Source organism: Perognathus longimembris, chromosome 6, assembly GCF_023159225.1.
Source record: "Perognathus longimembris pacificus isolate PPM17 chromosome 6, ASM2315922v1, whole genome shotgun sequence".
Taxonomy (NCBI): domain Eukaryota; kingdom Metazoa; phylum Chordata; class Mammalia; order Rodentia; family Heteromyidae; genus Perognathus; species Perognathus longimembris.
The window spans coordinates 69,793,896-69,815,257 of record NC_063166.1 but is presented as its reverse complement, the minus strand read 5'-3'; the positions used below and the strand labels follow the sequence as shown (position 1 = coordinate 69,815,257).

At 43.5% G+C, this 21,362-nt stretch overlaps 1 protein-coding gene and 1 pseudogene across 2 annotated transcripts in view; both read right to left on the bottom strand.

The window, feature by feature from the left end:
• Cnbd2 (cyclic nucleotide binding domain containing 2) overlaps window positions 1–18,962 on the bottom strand; it is a 40,060-nt gene extending 21,098 nt beyond the window's left edge. Inside the window, exons 1-8 of one of the 2 annotated variants that reach the window (XM_048349119.1) lie at window positions 18,839–18,962; window positions 18,356–18,756; window positions 14,733–14,870; window positions 12,271–12,324; window positions 10,688–10,851; window positions 8,333–8,489; window positions 7,724–7,875; window positions 5,831–5,969 (exon numbers count right to left, since the gene is read on the bottom strand). In XM_048349119.1, coding sequence (XP_048205076.1) covers window positions 5,831–5,969; window positions 7,724–7,875; window positions 8,333–8,489; window positions 10,688–10,851; window positions 12,271–12,324; window positions 14,733–14,870; window positions 18,356–18,406 — 855 coding nt within the window. In that variant the 5' untranslated portion in view covers window positions 18,407–18,756; window positions 18,839–18,962. Of the gene's footprint in view, window positions 1–5,830; window positions 5,970–7,723; window positions 7,876–8,332; window positions 8,490–10,687; window positions 10,852–12,270; window positions 12,325–14,732; window positions 15,040–18,355; window positions 18,757–18,838 lie in introns of those variants that run through there. The other variant, XM_048349117.1, reaches the window with a different exon arrangement.
• Window positions 9,408–10,165, bottom strand: LOC125353430 (annotated as a pseudogene).
• Window positions 18,963–21,362: the final 2,400 nt, after the last annotated feature.

Here is a 21,362-nt window from a genome sequence, read left to right as displayed (position 1 = left end):
AAAATGTTGTCAATATATTATAGTTCAAAAAGTTTATAAGCCTATTTTACTTAACTGAATATCTCACTTATGAAAACTCATTATGTGCCATTTGTATGTACATAGAGAAAACCTTGAAATAATGTTCTTTAATACATTACTACTAGTTATTTCTGGATATTAGAATGTAGGGTTTTTTTTTTTGTTTGTTTGTTTTTCTTTTGCCAGTCCTGGAGCTTGAACTCAGGGCCTGCTTGCTGTTCTCTTAGTTTCTTTACTTAAGTCTAGTGCTCTACCACTGGAGCCACAGCTCTACTTCTAGCTTTTTGGTGGTTAACTGGAGATAAGAGTTTCACAAACTTTCCTGCCCAGATTGGCTTTGAATCACAGTCCTCAGATTTCAAGTCTCCATGCAGCATGCATGAGTCACCAGCACCTGGCTAGATTTGAAATCTTATTACATCTAAGTTACACTTCAAGAAAACATTTATTAAATATTCTTATTTGGCTGTTTCTAATTTGTCAGTAACATGTAAATCACCCTAAGTTTGTTCAGGACAACAAAGTCCCCAGTTTTAAAACAAAACCTTGGGCTGGGGATATGGCCTAGTGGCAAGAGTGCTTGCCATGTATACATGAGGCCCTGGGTTCAATTCCCCAGCACTACATATGCAGAAAATGACCAGAAGTGGCACTGTGGCTGAAGTGGTAGAGTGCAGGGACAGTGCTCAGGCCCTGGTCCAAACCCCAGGACTGGCCAAAAAACAAACGAACAAAAAAACCCACCAAAAATAACATTAAAATAACTGGGCTGGGAATATGGCCTACTGGTAAAGTGCTTGTCTCGTATAAATGATGCCCTGGGTTTGATTCCTCAGCACCACATATATAGAAATAGCCAGAAGTGGCACTGTGGCTCAAGAGGTAAAGTGCTAGCCTTGAGCAAAAAGAAGCCAGGGGGCTGGGGATATAGCCTAGTGGCAAGAGTGCCTGCCTCGGATACACGAGGCCCTAGGTTCGATTCCCCAGCACCACATATACAGAAAACGGCCAGAAGCAGCGCTGTGGCTCAAGTGGCAGAGTGCTAGCCTTGAGTGGGAAGAAGCCAGGGACAGTGCTCAGGCCCTGAGTCCAAGCCCCAGGACTGGCCAAAAAAAAAAAAAAAAAAAAAAAGAAGCCAGGGACAGTGCTCAAGCCCTGAAGCCAACGCCCCAGGACTGGCAAAAAAAAAAAAAAAAAAAAAAACAAACCTTACCATCTTTCCTGCTGGGGGGGGGGTGGGTGGGTGACAATGACCTAGTTCAGTGTAATACAATGTAAGTGGAAGATTGCTGGATAAAACTCCCAGGAAAGGGCTGGGGATATAGCCTAGTGGCAAGAGTGCCTGCCTCGGATACATGAGGCCCTAGGTTCGATTCCCCAGCACCACATATACAGAAAACGGCCAGAAGCGGCGCTGTGGCTCAAGTGGCAGAGTGCTAGCCTTGAGCGGGAAGAAGCCAGGGACAGTGCTCAGGCCCTGAGTCCAAGGCCCACGACTGGCCAAAAAAAAAAAACAAAAAAACAAAAAAACTCCCAGGAAAGCTACTAGTATCTTTTCTCCTTTGCTTTGCTGCTTTCATTTCCTTTAGACATGATGGCTACAGAAGCAGCCACACTGTGAATACCAGAATCATAGGTATGGATAATAGGCAGGGAAAGCTAAAAGGAGCCTAGGTTTTTGAGGGCTTTCTACAACAGCTGTTCTAAACTTGTAATGCTTAATTCTTTATGATTATATGAAAAAATAAATTACTATTTGCTAAGGCACTTGCATTTGGTTATAGACAGCAGGTATCCTATGTATACATCATAATTCTTAGAGAAGAGAGAGGATAGGAGAGAGAATGGGAATTTCAATGTAACCATACAAAGCAAGCCTTTCTGGTTACCTGCTTTGGGCAAGTAATGTGATAAAAGGAAATAAATAAATCTTGGTTAGTCACTTCATTAAGACTTGAAGAATATTTATAACTGCAACATAGTTTATGTTTAATGTCCATATCTTAATATCCATATCTAATATGCTTAATAGTATATCTAATTATCTCTTTGAGAATAGTTCCTAAAGTTATGCATGTTTTAAATTTTAATACACATTGCCAATCTGCCCTCCAGACAGGTTAGGTCAAGCCAGGTGCTAGTGGCTCACATTTATCATCTTAGCTACTTAGGCGGCTGAGATCTGAGAACTTATGTTTGGAAACAGCCCAGGAAGACAATTCCTCAAGACTCTTATCTCCAAATAACTAGTAAAAAGATGAAAGTGAAGGAATGGCTCAAGTAGTATGGCAACAGACATGAACAAAGTTCAAGGCCCTGAGTTTAAACTCCAGCACTGGCATTAAGAAAACAATGGGGCTGGGAATATGGCCTAGTGGCAAGAGTGCTTGCCTCCTACACATTGAAGCTCTCGGTTCGATTCCCCAGCACCACATATATGGAAAACGGCCAGAAGGGGCGCTGTGGCTCAGGTGGCAGAGTGCTAGCCTTGAGCGGGAAGAAGCCAGGGACGGTGCTCAGGCCCTGAGTCCAAGGCCCAGGACTGGCCAAAAAGAAAACAATGGTTCCCTCACTATTTACTCCCATAGCAGTACATGGCAGACATGAAAATCTTTTATAATGTGAAAACCTTTGCCAACCCTGTGTTTTCATAGTCTTTCATAGTCTTTTTTGTTGTTGGTGGTCATGGGGCTTGAACTCAGGGCCTGGGCTTTTTCACTCAAAGCTAGCACTCTACCACTTTGAGCTACCATTGCAGTTTTCTGGTGGTTAACTGGAGATGAGAGTCGCATTAACTTTCCTGCCTGGGCTGGCTTTGAACTGTGATCCTGAGATCTCAGCCTTCTGAGTAGCTAGGATTACAAGTATGAGCCACCAGTGCCTGGCTTCATAGTCCTTTTAATCTACCAATTTGACAGATATGTCATGGCTCTGAACTTAGTAGTGGGGCACTTGACTAACATAGATAAGCAGGAGAGAGAGAGGAGAGAGGAGAGAGGGAGAGAGGAAGGAAAGGAAGGAAGGAGGGAGGTAAAGAAAGAGAGAGAGGAAAAGGAGAAGGGAAAGGAAAAAAGAAAGAAGGAAGGAAAGAGGAATAGAAGAAGGTAGATCATTTCTCTTTTTTTCCCTATCTCTATAAAATCTTACTTTCAAGTAGAGTCTCTATGAGACACATTATGATTATAGTTCAAGACAGATTACTTTTGACAAGGAAGAAGGGAATAGATATTTAAGAACCCTTATTACATGTCAGCCACTGCACCTGGAGCTTTATGCAACATTCATCACCCAAGAACTAGAGGTACCAGAAAAACGTGGAATTTCCACTTGGAAAAGTTCCTTATGGGTCTTTGTGTGTCTGTATCTGTGGGGGTAACAGATGACAAGCTGCTTAGACTGGATTCATCATCATGGGCATTCATCATGTTTGCAGTGCCAGCAGAAATCTTGTTTCCCAACTTCCCTCAATCCCAAGGATGCCTAGCCTCCAGCTGTTGATTTCGCCCTCTAGTGGCAGTAAAAGTACAGGAATGGGAAGGAGAACACCGAAGGCAATGGAAGTAAAAGTGTAGTCCTTTTATACGGAGGGGACAGGAGGAACTTCTCAATTCTAGGGGTGGAGGATAGAGGAGGGTTGGTGACAGGAGTACAGCCTGCAATTTCTAGTTCTTGTGAATTCTCAAAACCAGAAATCATGAAAAGCTTCACATTAACTTTCAGATATTAGTAAAAGTTTTAAGAGCCAAACCCAGTTTACATGGTAGTGTGATCTCTGTTGGTTTTCTCACCATGAAATCCAAGCACTACTGCTTCAAAGTCCCTGCAACACTCACTCTAATGCATGTTCTGAAATAATAAATCAATGTCTAGGATGAGACAGAAACTTCCCTTTTTTTAAAAATCAGGATGCTAGGGCTGAGAATGTGGTTTAGTGGTACAGTACTTGCCTAGAAGGCATGAAGCTCTGGGTTTGATTCCTTACCACCACATAAACAGAAAAAGCCAGAAGTGGCGCTGTGGCTCAAGTGGCAGAGTGCTAGCCTTGAGCAAAAAGAAGCCAGAGACAGCGTTCAGGCCCTGTGACTGTGGCTTGTGCCTGTAATCCTAGCTACTCAGGAGGCTGAGATCACAGTATTACAGTTTAAAGCCACCCTTGGCAAGAAACCAATTAACCACTAGAAAACTGAAGTGGAGCTGTGGCTAAAAGTGGTAGAGCATTAAACCTTGAGCACAAAAGCTTAGGGACAGAACCTAGGCCCTGAGTCCAAGTGACTGAAACAAAAAAGAAAAAAAGAAAAAGAAAGGAAGGAAGGAAGGAAGGAAGGAGCCACCTAAGACATTTTCATCCTTAAAAAAAATTTTTTTTCTTTTTTTTGGCCATTCCTGGGGCTTAAACTGACTGTCCCTGGCTTCTTTTTGCTCAAGGTTAACACTACCACTTGAGCCACAGCGCCACTTCTGGCCTTTTGTTTATGTGGTGCTGAGGAATCAAACCCAGGGCTTCATGTATGCAAGGCAAGCACTCTACCCCTAAGCCATATTCCCATCCCACCCCACTTCTGGCTTTTTCTATATTTGTGGTGCTGAGGAATTGAACCCAGGGCTTCATGTATGCGAGGCAAACACTCTATTGCTAACCCATATTCCCAGTCCCTTTACCAAACTTTAAAACTTTAAAATTCCTCACTATATCTATCTAATCAGTCTATTCACTTTTGTATTGTTCTATATCCTGTACTAATATGGCATGACCTTTGCAATGTCTGTGGTGGCTTATGATGTAAGGAATTGCCAGGGCAACTAAAAAATCCCAGTTCCTGAGAAGTGCTTTGGAGCCAGACAGACCTGAGGTAAATTTTGTCTCTTGCCTAAACTATGTGACCTTAGATAGCCACTTAACCTTTCTGTGCTTTGGTTTCCTCCTCTGTAAAGCGGGAATAATGACTATACTAACTTCTTTGGGGCTATTAGGAGACTGAATTAAATACCAGGTGAAGCATGACTAATGTGACTTCAGTTACCCACTGTCTAACAAAAACATTAGATGGAAAATTCCAGAAATTTGCAACTTATAAGTTTCAAACTGTCCATCATTCTGAATAGCATGATTGAATTTCTTGCCATCTTAGTCTCTTTTGCCTGAAGTGTGAACCATCCCCTTGTCCAGTATCATTCATGCTACATATGCTACCTGCCTGCTAGTCACTTAGTAGCTGTCTCAGTTATCAGATAGACTGTCTTGGTATGATAGTTGTTTGTGTTAAGCAACCTTTATTTTACCTAGTAACAGCCTCAAAGCCTAAGACAGTAAGTAATGCTGGAAACTCAGATATGCCAGAGACAAGCCTTAAATTGCTTCCTTTAAGAATTATTTTACATCATAAAATGAGCATAGCACTGTAAGACTTTAGAAACTATATACATATTACTACAGTATAATTGCTCTATTCTATGGTTACTTATTATTAATCTCTTACAATGCCTAATTTATAAATTAAATTTTATCATAAGTATGTAAAAAAACATAATGCACAGAGGATTAGGTACTATCCACAGTTTCAAACATCACTGGATGCCTTGAAATGCATCCTTTCTAATAATGGAGGACTACTGTACATCACAAAGTTCCGAACAACTTCTGAGGCCAGCCAGCCAGTGTGACATTCCTTTATACAGCTAGAATGTGGAAGGTCAGAAAAGGAAGTGAAAAGTGTATATTGTCAATCAGGCTAAACCCTGTGTTACAGGCTATAGGATGTTATGTTAGGCCCATTCTTTCCAGCTTCACTCCGCCCACCCAACTCCTTACCTTGCATACAAATATGAGGAAGGATGAGTCTACAAAGTCTTTTGTGACCAGCTGCCCATAAGCAAACTTCTCTACCCTCCCCATAGGGACAAGCTTCCAAACTTTCTCGTCAGACCACGAATTAAATAGATCCAACTTCCTGAGGGGGAAAAGCCTGTTAGAAGTCATCACTCTCCACACTGTAAGGCACCCAGATCTTAGCACTTTTAAACTCTGGGAAGAGTTGCTAGGATGAAAGATTTCATACTACCCACTACCCACTCATACTATCCAGCCTCACATAGCCTGAGCCAGCCTTGTACATCCCCTCCTCAAGGACTTCTTCCAGGCAAGCTCCCCTCTTTGCTGCTGCTCAGGTACCCTAGGGATGACCCAGATCACTGATTTTCTCACTTATGCACCACCATCCAGGAACCGTTTTTGTGTGCGGTGGTCCTAGGGCTTGAACTTAGGGCTCTGTCCCTGAGCTGCTTTTTGCTCAACGCTAGTACTCTACCACTTAAGCCACAGCTCCACTTCTGGCTTTTTTGGTAGTTTAGTGGAAATAGAAGTCTCACAGACTTTCCTATTCAGGCTGGCTTCGAATTGCAATCCTCAGATCTCAGACTCCTGAGTAGCTAAGATTATAGGCATGAGGCACTGGCATCTGGGTCAGGAACTTTCCATCTCTGACTCCATCCCTGTGTTGCCCCACAACCTTGTAACTTAGGAAGCTAGTCCCATCCCAAGGGCCAGTGCCTGGCTAGTTCCTTACTTCAGCTCACTGGCTATCCAGTGGCCCCGCCCAGCAGTATTGGCCTTATCTTTGGCTCTGACGGCTCATTCCAACCTGTTTCCCTTGGGCCATTGGCTTCAAATACTTGGCTCTGGACCTGGGAGAGGAAGGACATCTTTTCGCCTGTTGCTCTCTGTGGCTGACAGCCCACTTTACAGTGACTGTCCCCAACTCTCATCTTGTGCACCAGCAACCACCTGGAATGTGCTTGTGAATGGCTTCTGGGGCTGCTAATAATCATTTTAGACTTTCTCAGCTCCAATCCTTTATGGGCTCAGAACTCAACTGACTCTGGCTGACAGAGTTAGCTCATGTTAATTCAAGGTGATTCAGGCCTCAGAGATGCTAAGTCCAGATCGAGACACCAAAGTAGAACAGGGTCTATGAGGACAAGGATCTGGGGAGACAGGAAACAAAACAAAAAAAGGGCTACTTCACATAGCATGGTACCTGCTATGCACCATGCACTGGACCATACCTTTCCCAAGATCATCCCACTCCATCTTTACCATGACAATGGATGAGAAGTATCATTTCCCTCATTTTACACAGCAGATGGCAAAAGCTTAGAGAAATGAAGTGGCCTATGCAGAGTCATATCACTGCAAAAATCTGTCAGAATTTGCAGCCACACATTTGAACTCCACTTTAGTGTGGGCCTACAGACCAAATCAATATTCTAATCATAGTAATGAGCTTTGGCTGGCGCAGAAGACCCTGGGTAGCCTACATACCTGTTCAATTGAAACTCTACTAAAGGGGCTGGGGATATGGCCTAGTGGCAAGAGAGCTTGCCTCGTATACATGAGGCCCTGGGTTCAATTCCCCAGCACCACATATACAGAAAACGGCCAGAAGTGGCGCTGTGGCTCAAGTGGCAGAGTGCTAGCCTTGAGCAAAAGGAAGCCAGGGACAGTGCTCAGGCCCTGAGTTCAAGGCCCAGGACTGCCCCCCCCCCCCAAAAAAAAAGAAACTCTACTAAAGTGGAGCTGTGGAGCAAGTGGTAGAGGATCAGCCTTAAGTGAAAAGGCTCAGGCCACAAGTTCAAGCCCCCAATACTGGTGCATGTGCACACATACACATACACATACATAGAAAAAAAAGATGTTAGTGGTTACCTAAAAAAATTAAACCGATAGTGAGATTCCTTTTGAACTTCTTCATCCAGCTGATTAGCAAGAAAGTCCTCACGGTCCACAACCAGGAACTCTGTTTCCTCCATGCAGACCACCGTGGCCTTCCTTACTGCTGTGCTCTGAAGGCCCATTTCCTGTTGAGTGGACAGGGACAAGGGCAAGTATGAGCTCTAAAACCTGTTCAGTCTTTCCCTGCCTCTGTCTCTGCCAGAAATCTCTTCTCCCCAGACTATAAGCTCCTTGGCCCCCTCCATTACTTCCGGCTCACTTCCTCCACTGCAGGTCTTATATCCGCTGTGCATATGGAAAAAAAGAACAGGCCAGAACATGCCAAGAGGCAAGAAAGCTGGAAAGGTCTTGCTTCGGGGTCACTACGTCTTTGAAAGGATAAAGTGGGGAAAGATCAGCTTTGGACATTACCTGACCCAATGTATTCAGCATTTGACAGGTAACAGTATTGGAGTCCACATGGGACAGTGGCTTGAACAGATGGCAAAGCAGGATAGGGCCTGTCCAACAGGTTGGAGCAAGAGCCCATTCCCCCAACTCCCGAAACCAACCCAGGAAGCAAGTCCCTTCCCTTAGGCTTACCCCAAAACAGGAGCCTTTGTGCAGCAATGTTGGGTGGGGGTCTAGGAAGGCACTGCTGCCATCCTCATCATCAGTCACTGCAACTGTGCCCAGGTAGATGAAATAAAAGCTATTACCCCTCTGTCCCTTCTTGACGATCACACGCCTTCGACCAAACCTGGGAAAAGACAATGGCCTGCTGGTCCAATAGCAAAAAGAGCTGGTCCAAGCTGTATCTGGATTGGTTGGGTTTTTTGCTTTCTATCTCTTACCATATGCTGCTTCGGTCCTTTGCAAAATGTAGCCATTTAATCTTGGACCAAACCATAAGGTGAAATCAGTCGCGCGTGTGTGTGTGTGTGTGTGTGTGTGTGTGTGTGTATTTTACTAGAATTTGAATTTAGGGCCTCTACCTTTACAGGTAGCTATGCATTCAGTCAAACTCAGAGCCGCACATTTGCTGAAAAGGAGCTCTACTACTTGAGCCATGTCTCTATTCCAATTTAGCCTTAGTTACTTTTTAGGTAGTCTCATGCTTTGGTCCAAGTATGCCTTAGTTAGACCAAGATCCATCCTACCTACCTACCTATAAACTGCCATGTTGCTGGGACCACAAGAACAAGACATCATGCCGAGCTTTTATTGAGATAATAAAGGTTTTCCTAACTTTTTTGCCTGGTCTGTACTAGAACCTGATCCTGGAATCTCTGCCTCCTGAAAAGGTAGGATTACAAGCATAAGCCACCAGGTGCTGATGAAATTAGTCTCTACAACTTCATAATTTGTAGTACTATTAGTAAAAGATCATGGACCAAGAGTAGGTGACTAGGATGATTCTTTCTCCACCTTGACCCCAGTTTCCCTATCTGAAAAGTGAGGAAATTGGACTAGATCCTTTCAGAGATTCCTGCCAGTTCTCCTCATTTCAATGTACTTTTTTTTTTTTTTTTGCTGGTCCTGGGACTTGAACTCAGGGCCTGGGCACTGTCTCTGAGCCTCTTTGTGCATAAGGCTAGTGATCTATGCTCTACCACTTGAGCCACAGCACCACTTCTGGCTTTTTCTGAGTAGTTTATTTTATTTTTTAAACTGAATTGCAGACAGTTTATTGGCAAGTACATGGTTTCAGCTGTAGTATAAACTCACTTGAACAGGAGACAATAATCAAGTCAAAAGAATAAATGTTTGCTAATCATCAGAAAATCTATCACTATTTGGGCTGTCACGTAGAAATCCAAAATCACTTAGGGGCCAGATCTTAAAGAAAATTGGTTCTCTTATTAGTCCATATGGAATGGGTCCATAGTACCTGGAATCTGTAGAATTCTGTAGATTATCCCCTTCTAGCCAAACATGATCTGTTGGAACATAACTATAGTTTTTAAAGAAATCTGATGGACTAGTGGTGAGGATTTTGTCTCCTTCCAGACTAATTACTCGTTTACAAATGCTGGACTTTGGATCACTCGGACTTTTTGCAATCACAATGTCACCTCTTTGGATACCATAAAAGTGTTGACTAAGATTTTCTGCAAAGACAATATCTGAATTATGAATTGTAGGCTCCATTGATGGTCCAGAACACATTACAACACCACCAACATATTCAAAAGCACAATGGGCTATACAGCCATACTGAATAGTATAGCCAACAAGTTAAAAGGCTTTTCCCTGAACACAACGAAGCATAGTTCTATGTTGACTCTGCTACCATTGGCCATAGGTATGTTCTAGAATACATTCAACTTTTAGAGTAGTCACAGAGTTTCCAGAAATTTAAAGCATATCTCAGAACAAATGTAGATGATCAATAGTTTTAAGGTATTTTCAACCCCAAAGAAACCCGGAAGACCATCACACTGAGATTCAGGTGGGCCCCTCTCACCTCCTGAGTAGTTTATTGGAGATAAGAGTGTCACAGACTTTTCTGCTCAGACTGGCTTTGAACCATGATCTTCAGATCTCTGCCTCTCGAGTAGCTAGGATTACAGGCATGCGCCATTGGTGCCTGGCTCCTGATTTTATTTTTTCCACAAGGCTAGCACTCTACCACTTGAGCCACAGCTCCACTTCCAGCTCCTCGCCCCTTTCTTTTCATGGTTAATGGGAGATAATAGTGTCATAGACTTTCCTGCCTGGGCTGGCTTCAAACTGTGATCCTCAGAGTTCAGCCTCTTGAGTAGCTAGAATTATAATCTCAGTAATAAATGACTGAGCTAAACTAGGCTACCACAGTAACAGTGATCATTCAGGTGAACTGACAGAAGATTTCATGACTGATATCTTCAGAGGGATGGGCAGGACGACCCACCACCCCTTCTCAGCTGGGCTCCTCCTACTCCAATCCACGGATCAAGAGCCAGACCTCTCACTGACCGTTCAAAGCGTGCAACTTTGGCCAGAAGCATCTGCAGGGGTTCATCATAGTTCCGGTAGCTATCCATAGCCTGAAGGAGGTTGCAGAGGGACTGGATCTCTTGCTCTGTCCTCCAGGAAGGCTTCTTCTGTGTAATATGAATGGCCCTTGGAGGGAAGTGACCCTGGGGAGAAAGAAAGTGACACACAGGGCTGTAGCTGGCTATTCCCCATATTCCTGCTTGTATACTCTCGTCTTCCATGTAATAGTATGTACTGAGGGCTCACTGTATGCAAAGCATGGAGCTAGGCATATTGTGTGCCCTTTGAATTGATTGCATCCTCATGCAGCTCAAGTATCATTGGGAGACTAAGAGACTCAGGCGGGATTTATGAGTAGATCTGATATATATCATGGCCTCTCTGATCTCCTGCCAATAATATAGGGCTCTCTAAGCTCCACAACAGTCTCCTCAGCACATGCACACTGTAATCAGAGACCTTCGAGCCAAGATAGTCTTCTCTGTGTTGGCACCCATCAGACATGACTCTCTCAACTGCCACTTGGGTGTAACTATGCATTTTTCTCTCTTCCTTCCTCTCTTCTTTGACTACTTTGCACAGAATTTCCCTAACTCTAGAGTTCCATGACTCTCGGGCCCCTTGGTTTCTCCTGTATGAAGTAGGTAAAACATGAGGAACTTTATATGCCCAATGTCAAACACTGGCTGGTCTGGAGAACTAAAGGAACAGAGTAGTTGAAATGATGATGATCTCATTATGCTTCACTCATGAGAGGACATGAGAAATAAGTATCCAGAAGCAGGAAATATGACTGTGCCCTATCTCCAAGGAGCCAAGAGGTGAGGAAAGAGATGGTGGTTTTGGTACCAGTAATAAAGTTCTGTTCTCTCCTCTTTCCCTGAGAGAAAAAAACAACATAGCTATTTCAGACCAGGGGCAAGTCAGGTTTGTATTAATTAGAACGATAGCTTTTCCTGTACATAGATAAATTTCTTTGAATAAAAATTTTGATTTTAAAATTTAATATCCCACAATTTGATGGATGTGAGGAAGATGATAAAGATGCTTGAAATTCAGAGAACAAGTCACATGGCCCCAAATCTCACACACAGATATAAAGGCATTATCTCTCATCAGAACAGGAAAACTCCAAGTACATCTAACACTCAGGCGGTGGACAAGTTTGCCCAGCATTTTTCTCAATGAGTTCAGGGGCAGGACCCGAATTTATACAGTCTAATGCCTTTCCCACCACCTGGCTTCTTTCTATTCCTTCTGGCCCTCTCATATTCTATTTTGCTTGTTGCTGTTTTCCCAATGGTCCAAGCCCAGGAACTCTCCCCTTCTGGTTCCCCTCAGCTATACAGTGACAACTGGTTCAGGATGCTCACAGTCTTGGCATGCCACAGTTGGAAAGGATTACTGGGATCAGCCAGCCACTCTAGAGACAAAGAAACTAAATGGCTAGTTCAAGGTGACACAATGGATCACTAGCAGAATTTGGACCAAAATTGCCTCTCCTGCTTCCCAACCCAGTGCTTCTCTTCCCCCACCCCCAAAAAAGCTAGAGCTATGCCCACCTCCTCTGCAATGAAGTCCAGGGTATCAAATGTGATTCGGCCTTGCTTCTTTTTCTGAAAGAAAAAAACAGGACAGGAAGGAGAATCAGTAACACTGGCCCTGGAACTCCACATCTGAAATCTGTGAACTTAGGTCACTATGGCAGGCAGAGAGCCATGGGAAGCCTCCTGCCTACTGACCCCAACAGGTCCACCTCTGCTGACAAATCCCAACTCATTCCTATACATATGCCCAGCATCAACAACAGAATTGTGAAGGCAGAGAAACATGGAGGCAGGGAAAAGGAATGGAGGGCACAAAGAAAACAGAAAGGTGGAGAGAAAAAAAGAAAGAGGGAAAGGCAACTAACAGGAAAATATAGAGGGGGGGGGGGGAAAGGAGAGATAAAAAGGAATAAAGACAAGCATTGTTAAGTGTGCACAGTAAGACAAGCATAGCACATTTCCTTATCTTACTCTCTTCAGTTATTGGGGCAAAGCAGCTTTTATCAAGCCCCTGGACTCATCACTGGACTTGGGGTAGATGAAGGACTTTTTCAAGGACCACTGGGAATCTGAACTAAAAACTTTGTCTAAGCGATCTCAGAGATGAAGTAACCCAACCCTATCTTTTGACAGATGATCAGAGGATAGGGAAAGAGAAGATGGAAGGAATAGAAAAAGGGGAGAGGGAAGAGATAAACCCATTAACTACCTAGACTAAACCAGGGAGCCCATTCTCCTAAGCATACCTTAAATTGTTCCTTGGAGACCACCTAGTCCCTGCTTCTCACTCTTTATCATTTGTGAACCCATGTGGTACTTTTCAAGAAAGCTTATGAAGAGGCAATGGTTAGAAATACTCAAGCTCAAGTAGCTTTCTCCACTTGACCCTGCTGTCCTTGAAAAGTTTCTACTCTCCTTAAGGCTGGGAAATGTGGTTAGTTCTGGCCTCACACTTCCTAACACACCAAGCTTTACACAGAGTCATCAGCTTCCAATTCTATCAGCTCCAGTATCCTAGAAGCCAAAGTCATCTGACCTCCATGGCCACTTAAGTTTCTATTGCATGCCACCCTGACAATCAGAATATTTTTTTTCCTGAACACAAATTTGAATTTCTCAAGTTACAATGATTCTACTCGATACACAGGAGATAGAGGTAAGACTGCTGTCCTGAGGCCAGTCTAGGCAAAAACATGAGACCCTATCTGAAAAATTACAAAAGCACAAAGGGCTGAAGGGATGGCTCAAGGGGTCTATAGCACTTGCCTAGCAAGTACCAAGCCCTGAGTTCAAATCCCAGTACAAAAATAAAACCACCACCACAAAAAAACAAACAAAAAAAAACCCCTCAAAACCAACAACCCAACAACAACAAAAAACCTTCAGATTCATCTATTTTGAGCACAGAGTCTCACATTTATGCCGATCTCCATCTCCTGAAATTTGAGATCTTTAGTAATGTCCTTCCTTTCCAGTGGGCCCACAGATCCTACACTCTGCTATATCTTAACTTAGCTAGACATACTTCCTAAATCACCTGCTTGCCCGTTACCAACCAATGGAAGTTTACCTTTTTACCCACTCTGCTATCCCCCACATCCCTTTCTTCAGCCTCTATGCTTCCAAATTCACTTTAGGAATGTCAAATGAATCGCTAAATGCAGAGGGTGGGGAAATGACACAGAGGAAAAGAAGCATGGCTTGTTAAGGTATTAGCTGGGAAAATACTAAAGCCACATTAAGTAATGAAGATTCCTTTGTGGAATAGTGATAGTGACCAACTTTTCACCATTTCTGAGCCCCCAAAAGCTCATGGTTTACTATTGGGAAAACTATTTTCAACTGAGACCTTCTAGAAAATAGAGAACAGAGTCACAAAAGTGAACATGATTCTGCTGAAAATGCGCCCCTCATGTTTAAGTGGAAAGACAGAAAAGAAAATAGAAAAAAAAAAAGAAAATAGAGATGGTATACAGTCTGTGGCATTGAGAAATCCATGGCGGGAATGCAGGTGATCCTCTCTCTTGAAGTCTCTCTTCACAAGGAGGGAGAAATATGGAGTGCAGGCATTCTTCCTCTCTCAGTGAAGGAGAGAATGAACAGAACACTATTAGTTACTTCCACCTGGAGAGGAAGAAACAAACTCCTTCCTAAGTTTGGAAGTAGGTGAGCAGGAACATCCCCCTTTCCTCTCCTCTCTGCTATATTCTGCTCTGTCCTCCCCTGCTCTGCATTCAGAGAAGCAGGCCCTGCTATTGCAATATAGCACTGGAAACAGGCCTCATCCACTGCTACAAAAAGAGCTAATATGGGGGTTCCACATTAGGTAACTCTCTTGACTAATAAAGGTGACACGTGGGACTCCCACCTGCTTTGCCCTATCTCTTCTCTCTGTTGACTCTGCACATAGGCTAAGAAGTGAGATACTATTTATTGAACCATCTGAAGTCTTAATTCTGCTGAGCCCAGATGCTTACATCCCAGAAGGAGAACATAGGGTGCTTCCTTTGAGCAGCCTCAATGATTTGATATTCCCGGAATCCTTTGAGGCCCTGACGAAACATCTTACACACTCGGATCATCACTATGATATCCGTGATAAGCTGGTACAGCCCCTATGGAAATAAGCAAAGAAGATCAATGGAAACCCATCTATTTGCTAACAGGCAGCAGCAGCCTGCATGGCTCTGAACAAGGTGAAATTTAACAAGATTAAATTCGGTGGTATGCTGGGCCAAATTACGTTCTCAGGAAATTGTGGAGTTTTTGCTTTTTGTTTTTTAATTTTTATTTTATTTTATTTATTTATTTATTTTGGCCACTCCTGGGCCTTGGACTCAGGGCCTGAGCACTGTCCCTGGCTTCCTTTTGCTCAAGGCTAGCACTCTGCCACTTGAGCCACAGCGCCACTTCTGGCCGTTTTCTATATATGTGGTGCTGGGGAATTGAACCCAGGGCTTCATGTATACGAAGCAAGCACTCTTGCCACTAGGCCATCTCCTCAGCCCCTGTTTTTTAATTTTTAGTTCTGCGGTCTGGAGACTGAGCCAAGGGTTACATGTGAGGCTTGACCATAGGCTCACGTCTCAGAAAGTTTTGAAAATCTATTGAAATTATGCTGGTATCTTGAAACTCACAGTATTTATGCCACAAAATTTGGCAGCTAGAACAAATCAAGACATTCTCAACCCCAGCAGCCAGCTGTTAAATATTCCCTAGCACACTACTACCTAAATATTAAGTCCTTAACTTCTGCTAAAAATAAAGAGTTCAAGTAATTGCAGACAATGTAGGAATGATACAAAGGTCCTGAACTTTGGAGTCAGATAAATTTGAGGGAAGAATGGTCAGAAAGATACAATACTGCCGCTACAAACCAAGGAATGTGGGTAACCTTTAAAGGTAGAAAAGGTAGCCATCCACTGATGGCTCACACCTGCAATCCCAGCTAGAGTAACATATCTGAGAGACTGTGGTTTGAAGCCAGTCCAGATAGGAAAGTCAATGAGACCCTTAGCTCCAATTAGACACCATAAAAGCCAAAAGTGGAGCTGTGGTTGAAATGGTAGAACATTAGCCTTGAGCATAAAAGCTCAGGGACAGAGTCCAGGCTCTGAGGTCAAGATCCAGGACCAGTACCAAAAAAGAAAAGAAAAAGGTGCCAAGTGTTGGTAGCTAGCTCAGGCTTATCATCCTACTCAGGAAGCTGAGATCTGAGGACTGTGGTTTTTTTTGTTGTTCATAGAGCTTGAACTCAGGGCCTGGGCATTGTCTCTGAGTTTTTGTGTTCAAGGCTAGCACTCTACTACTCTGACCACAGCTCCACTTCCAGTTGTTGTTCTGGTGCCTACATGGACTTCTTGCCCATGCTGGCTTTGAACCATGATCCTCAGATCTCAGCCTCCTGAGTAGCTAGGATATGGCTGTAAAGATATATGTGTGTATGTATATACATACATACATGTAAGATGTAATTCCTGTATGTATATATATATATATATATGCACACATGTATAATGTATAATTTGTGGGAGAATTATTAACAAGGCTAAAGCAGAAAGATTCTGATTTTGAGCCAGGTGCTGGTAGCTCACACCTGTAATTCTAGCTACTCAAGAGGCTGAGATGTGAGGATCAAAATTCGAAGCCAGCCTAGGCAGTAAAAGCCCATGAGACTCTTATCTTCAATTAAACACACACACACACACACACACACACACACACACACACACACACAGTAGAGCAGCTGTGGCTCAAGTGTTAGAGCACTAGCCTTGAGCAAAAGAGCTAAAGGACAGGGCCCAGGCTCTTGAGTTCAGGTCTTAGTACCAGCACCAAAAGAAAAAAAAAAAAGAAAAAAAATTTCTGATTTTGACACCCAACAGGTTCAAACCCATTCCACTTCCACAGGAAAACCCAATCTCAAAAAACAAATGAGGGCTGGGGATATGGCCTAGTGGCAAGACTGCCTGCCTCATATACATGAGGCCCCGGGTTCGATTCCCCAGTACCACATATACAGAAAATGGCCAGAAGTGGCGCTGTGGCTCAAGTGGCAGAGTGCTAGCCTTGAGCAAAAAGAAGCCAGGGACAGTGCTCAGGCCCAGAGTCCAAGCCCCAGGACTGGACAAAAAAAAAAAAAAAGGGCTGGGAATATGGCCTAGTGGCAAGAGTGCTTGCCTCGTATACATGAGGCCCTGGGTTTGATTCCTCACCACCACATATATAGAAAATGGCCAGAAGTGGCACTGTGGCTCAAGTGGCAGAGTGCTAGCCTTGAGCAAAAAAGAAGTCAGGGACAGTGCTCAGGCCCTGAGTTCACAGCCTAGGACTGGCCAAAAATAAAAAAAGGAGAAAGAAAGAAAAAAATCAATATCTAAAGAAAATATAGGGGGCTGGGAATATGGCCTAGTGGTAGAGTGCTTCCCTGGCATACATGAAGCCCTGGGTTCAATTCCTCAGCACCACATATATGGAAAAAACCAGAAGTGGTGCTGTGGCTCAAGTGGTAGAGTGCTAGCCTTGAGGAAAAAAAAAGCCAAGAACAGTGCTCAGGCCCTGAGTTCAAGCCTGAGGACTAGCAGGAGGAAAAAAAAAGAGCGGTTTATGGGGCTGGGAATATGGCCTAGTGGTAGAGTATGTCATATACATGAAGCCCTGGGTTCAATTCCTCAGCACCACATATATAGAAAAAGCCAGAAGTGGGGCTGGGATATGGCCTAGTGGTAGAGTGCTTGCCTCGTATACATGAAGCCCTGGGGTCGATTCCTCAGTACCACATAAACAGAAAAGGCCGGAAGTGGCACTGTGGTTCAAGTGGCAAAAAAAAAAAAAAAATAGGGACTGGAGGTATAGCACAAGGAATAGAGTGGTTGGCAAGTAAAAATAAGGCCCTCAGTGCTGCCTATATCAATAAAAGGCACTTTTATTAAGATTAATACTTACTGTATACAATTTACTATTGTTAGGCACTATTCTGTGTTCTTTCATTTAATTTTTTGTTGTTGTTGGTTGTGGGTCTTGTACTCAAGGCCAGAGTGCTGTCCCTAAGCTCTTTTGCTCAAGTAGTGCCCTACTACTTTGAGCCACAGCTCTATTATTTTTTGAGTCTCATGGGGACCTTTCTGTCCAGGCCGGATTCGAATTGAGATCCTCAGATCTCAGTCTCCTGAGTAGCTAGGATTACAGCCATGGATACTTGGCTTTCATTTCATCTCCAATAGTAAATTCATGCAGTGGAGTCTAATATTATCATGGCCAAGGAGAAAACAAAAGCATAACAAAGTCACATGGGATCTCAATCCAGCTAGTTCAGTCCTGCCTTGTTTTCTCCAGCTCTAAATGGCAGGAAGGACAGGCACTGAACAGTACTCTGGGGCTCAGAGTATATAGCCTGGGGCTTGCCAGGGTCCAGAGGGTAACTTGGGAGAGGTCAGAATTCAGTCTTCTGAGCTTCATCTGGTCCTTCATGTCATGGACTACAAAAGGGCAATGAATGGCTATTATTCATCCAAGGTCCCTCTTAAACCTGCCTCTTTCTTTCTCAGTAACTGTTCAATTTTCTGCTCAGAAATTCCTTCCCAGAGACTTTGATTCTTACCAGTTGACTCTTTAGAAATTTCCAGGCATAAAACACTGTGTTTCTCCTCATAGTGCCTAAGTTGGCAAATGGAGCAATTAGTCCTTTTGCCTTTCAAGGGGAGGACAACAAATCCTCCTCCAGTAATTCAATTATACAAGAAAAAAATAAAAAGAGCTTCCTTCAACAGCAAGTGAGAACTCCTTTCTACACCTCTCACCCCACCAAGTCATTGGAAGCCTCGATCTGAGAAAATCTCATTCTAAGAATGTCCTGATGTCATAGAAAAAGACTAAAGGAAAAGGCACTGAATCTCATTCTCAGAATATACTGATGTCATGGAGGAAGTCTTTTTTTTGTTAGAATTGAAAGCCCAATTTGCTGAATGTTCATACATATTATCTCAGTTAATCTTCACAAACCTCAAATCCATGCAAGAGAACTCAGTTTCTAAGTTGCTAAATGACTACCAAAATAATGGGGCCCCAGTTAATCTTCACAAACCTCAAACCCATGCATGAGAACTCAGGCTCTAAGTTGTTAAATGACTACCAAAATCATGGGGCCCTCATAAAGAAAGCAGAAAGTTTCTGGCTACAGGTAAGAACATTGAACACTTTAGCTTGGTGAGGCTTAGAATTTGGTGACCTTGGGAGTAGATATATGACACTATCTTGTAAGTCTTGTTAAATCAAGATAATCAGGGATCTCCAGCAAAATGGAAACCCTCAACCAGTTGCAGTACCAAATACTGAAAGGACTTTGGTAATGGAAATGACTCTGAGGCCCTCCTAAAAGTAGAAGAGGGTCTGGATTTGGTGGTGCACACCTATAATCCCAGCTACCAAGAAGATGGAGATAGGAGGGTGGCAGGTCTGAGATCAGTCCCTAGAAGGTGTGACCACTAATACATAAGTAAAGCAAAAAGGGCTTGAGGATGTAACTCAAATAGTTGAGTGCTTGCCTAGTAAATTCAAGGCCCTGAGTTCAGTTCTCAGTATTGCCAAAAATCAAGTGAAGGGGCTGGGGATATAGCCTAGTGGCAAGAGTGCCTGCCTCGGTATACCCGAGGCCCTAGGTTCGATTCCCCAGCACCACATATACAGAAAACGGCCAGAAGCGGCGCTGTGGCTCAAGTGGCAGAGTGCTAGCCTTGAGCGGGAAGAAGCCAGGGACAGTGCTTAGGCCCTGAGTCCAAGGCCCAGGACTGGCCAAAAAAAAAAAAAAAACAAAAAAACAAAAAAAATCAAGTGAAAACAAAAAAACACACCAGAAACTGACAAGTACAACCCACAGACTTTATTCTTAGTGTTCCCCAGTTCTGTATGCACTTGTATGTAGGTGTGTGTGCACACGCATGCATATATATATATAGTATATGTATACTATATATACATATATATGTGTGTGTGTATACACTATAACTCTTTTGGGTACATACTGGGCAAGCTATACCTGCCAGCCCCCACAGCCTGGGTCTTTCAGCTGTCTTCACTGCATTCAGTACTCTGATTTCTCTATTGGCTGGGGACATCTGACTAGATAGGAATGGCAGATCAGGTGATATTTGAAACTAGTTTTCCACTGAGAGTCCTGGTGCAAGCATAAACCAAAGTAATTGCCACCTTCAGAAGGAAAAGTACTTTAGACTCCATCTTTTTTTTTTTTTTTTTGCCAGTCCTGGGGCTTTGACTCCGGGCCTGAGCACTGTCCCTGGCTTCTTTTTGCTCAAGGCTAGCACTCTACCACTTGAGCCACAGTGCTACTTCCGTCTTTATCTGTTTATGTGGTGCTGAGGAATTGAACCCAGGGCTTCATGAACGCAAGGCAAGCACTCTACCACTAAGCCATAGTCCCAGACCTCCATTTTCTTCTCTACCTTTTTTATCTGTACAATTAATAATACTCACTAAAATGTTTTCCCTTAATGAGAACTAAATTTGAGTTCCAGTACTGGGACTTGAACTCAGGGCCTCACACTTCTGCTGTTTTTTTCTTCTTCCCTACTCAGTGCTGACACTTTACCACTTGAGCCATGCCTCTATTTTTGGCTTTTTGCTGATTAAAGAGGCTTATGAACAAGGTTGGCTTTGAACCTCAATCTTCAGATCTAGCCTCCTGAGCAGCTAGGATTACAAGCATGAGCCATCAGAATCAGGCTTGGGGTGTGTGTTTATGTGTTTTCTGTTGGTTGTGGGGCTTGAACTCAGGGCATCTGTGCTGTCCCTGAGCCTCTTTGTGCTCAAGGCTGTACTCTCCCATTGAGCCACAGCTCCACTTCTGGTTTTTTGAGTGGTTAACTGGAGATAAGAGTTTCACTCAAACTTTTCTGCCTGGGTCAGCTTCAAATCTCAAGCCTCAGATGTCAGCCTCCTGGCTTGGTTTATTTTCTGAGAGGGTCTTCACATGTATGTACCTAGGCTAACCTCAAAGTCCTCCTGCCTCAGCCTCTTAAGTACTAGAGTTACATATGTTCACCATTATGTCCAGCAAAAACATATATTTCATATTTAAAAATTCAGGCTAGAGATGTGACTTAAGCAGTATACCACTTGTCTACTAGGCTGGAGGCCTAGTAGAGTTCAAAAATCTACTACTACTACTAGTATTACTACTACTACTACCTGGGTGCTGGTTGCTCACTTCAGTAATCTTAGCTACTCAGTAGGCTGAGATCTGAGGATCATGGTTCAAAGTCAGTCCAGACAGGAAAATCCATGAGATTCTTTTTTTTTCTGGCCAGTCCTGGGGCTTGGACTCAGGGCCTGAGCACTGTCCCTGGCTTCTTTTTGCTCAAGGCTAGCACTCTGCCACTTGAGCCACAGCGCCACTTCTGGCCGTTTTCTGTATATGTGGTGCTGGGGAATTGAACCCAGGGCCTCATGTATACGAGGCAAGCACTCTTGCCACTAGGCCATATCCCCAGCCCCCCATTTTTTTTTTTTTTTGCCAGTCGTGGGCCTTGGACTCAGGGCCTGAGCACTGTCCCTGGCTTCTTTTTGCTCAAGGCTAGCACTCTGCCACTTGA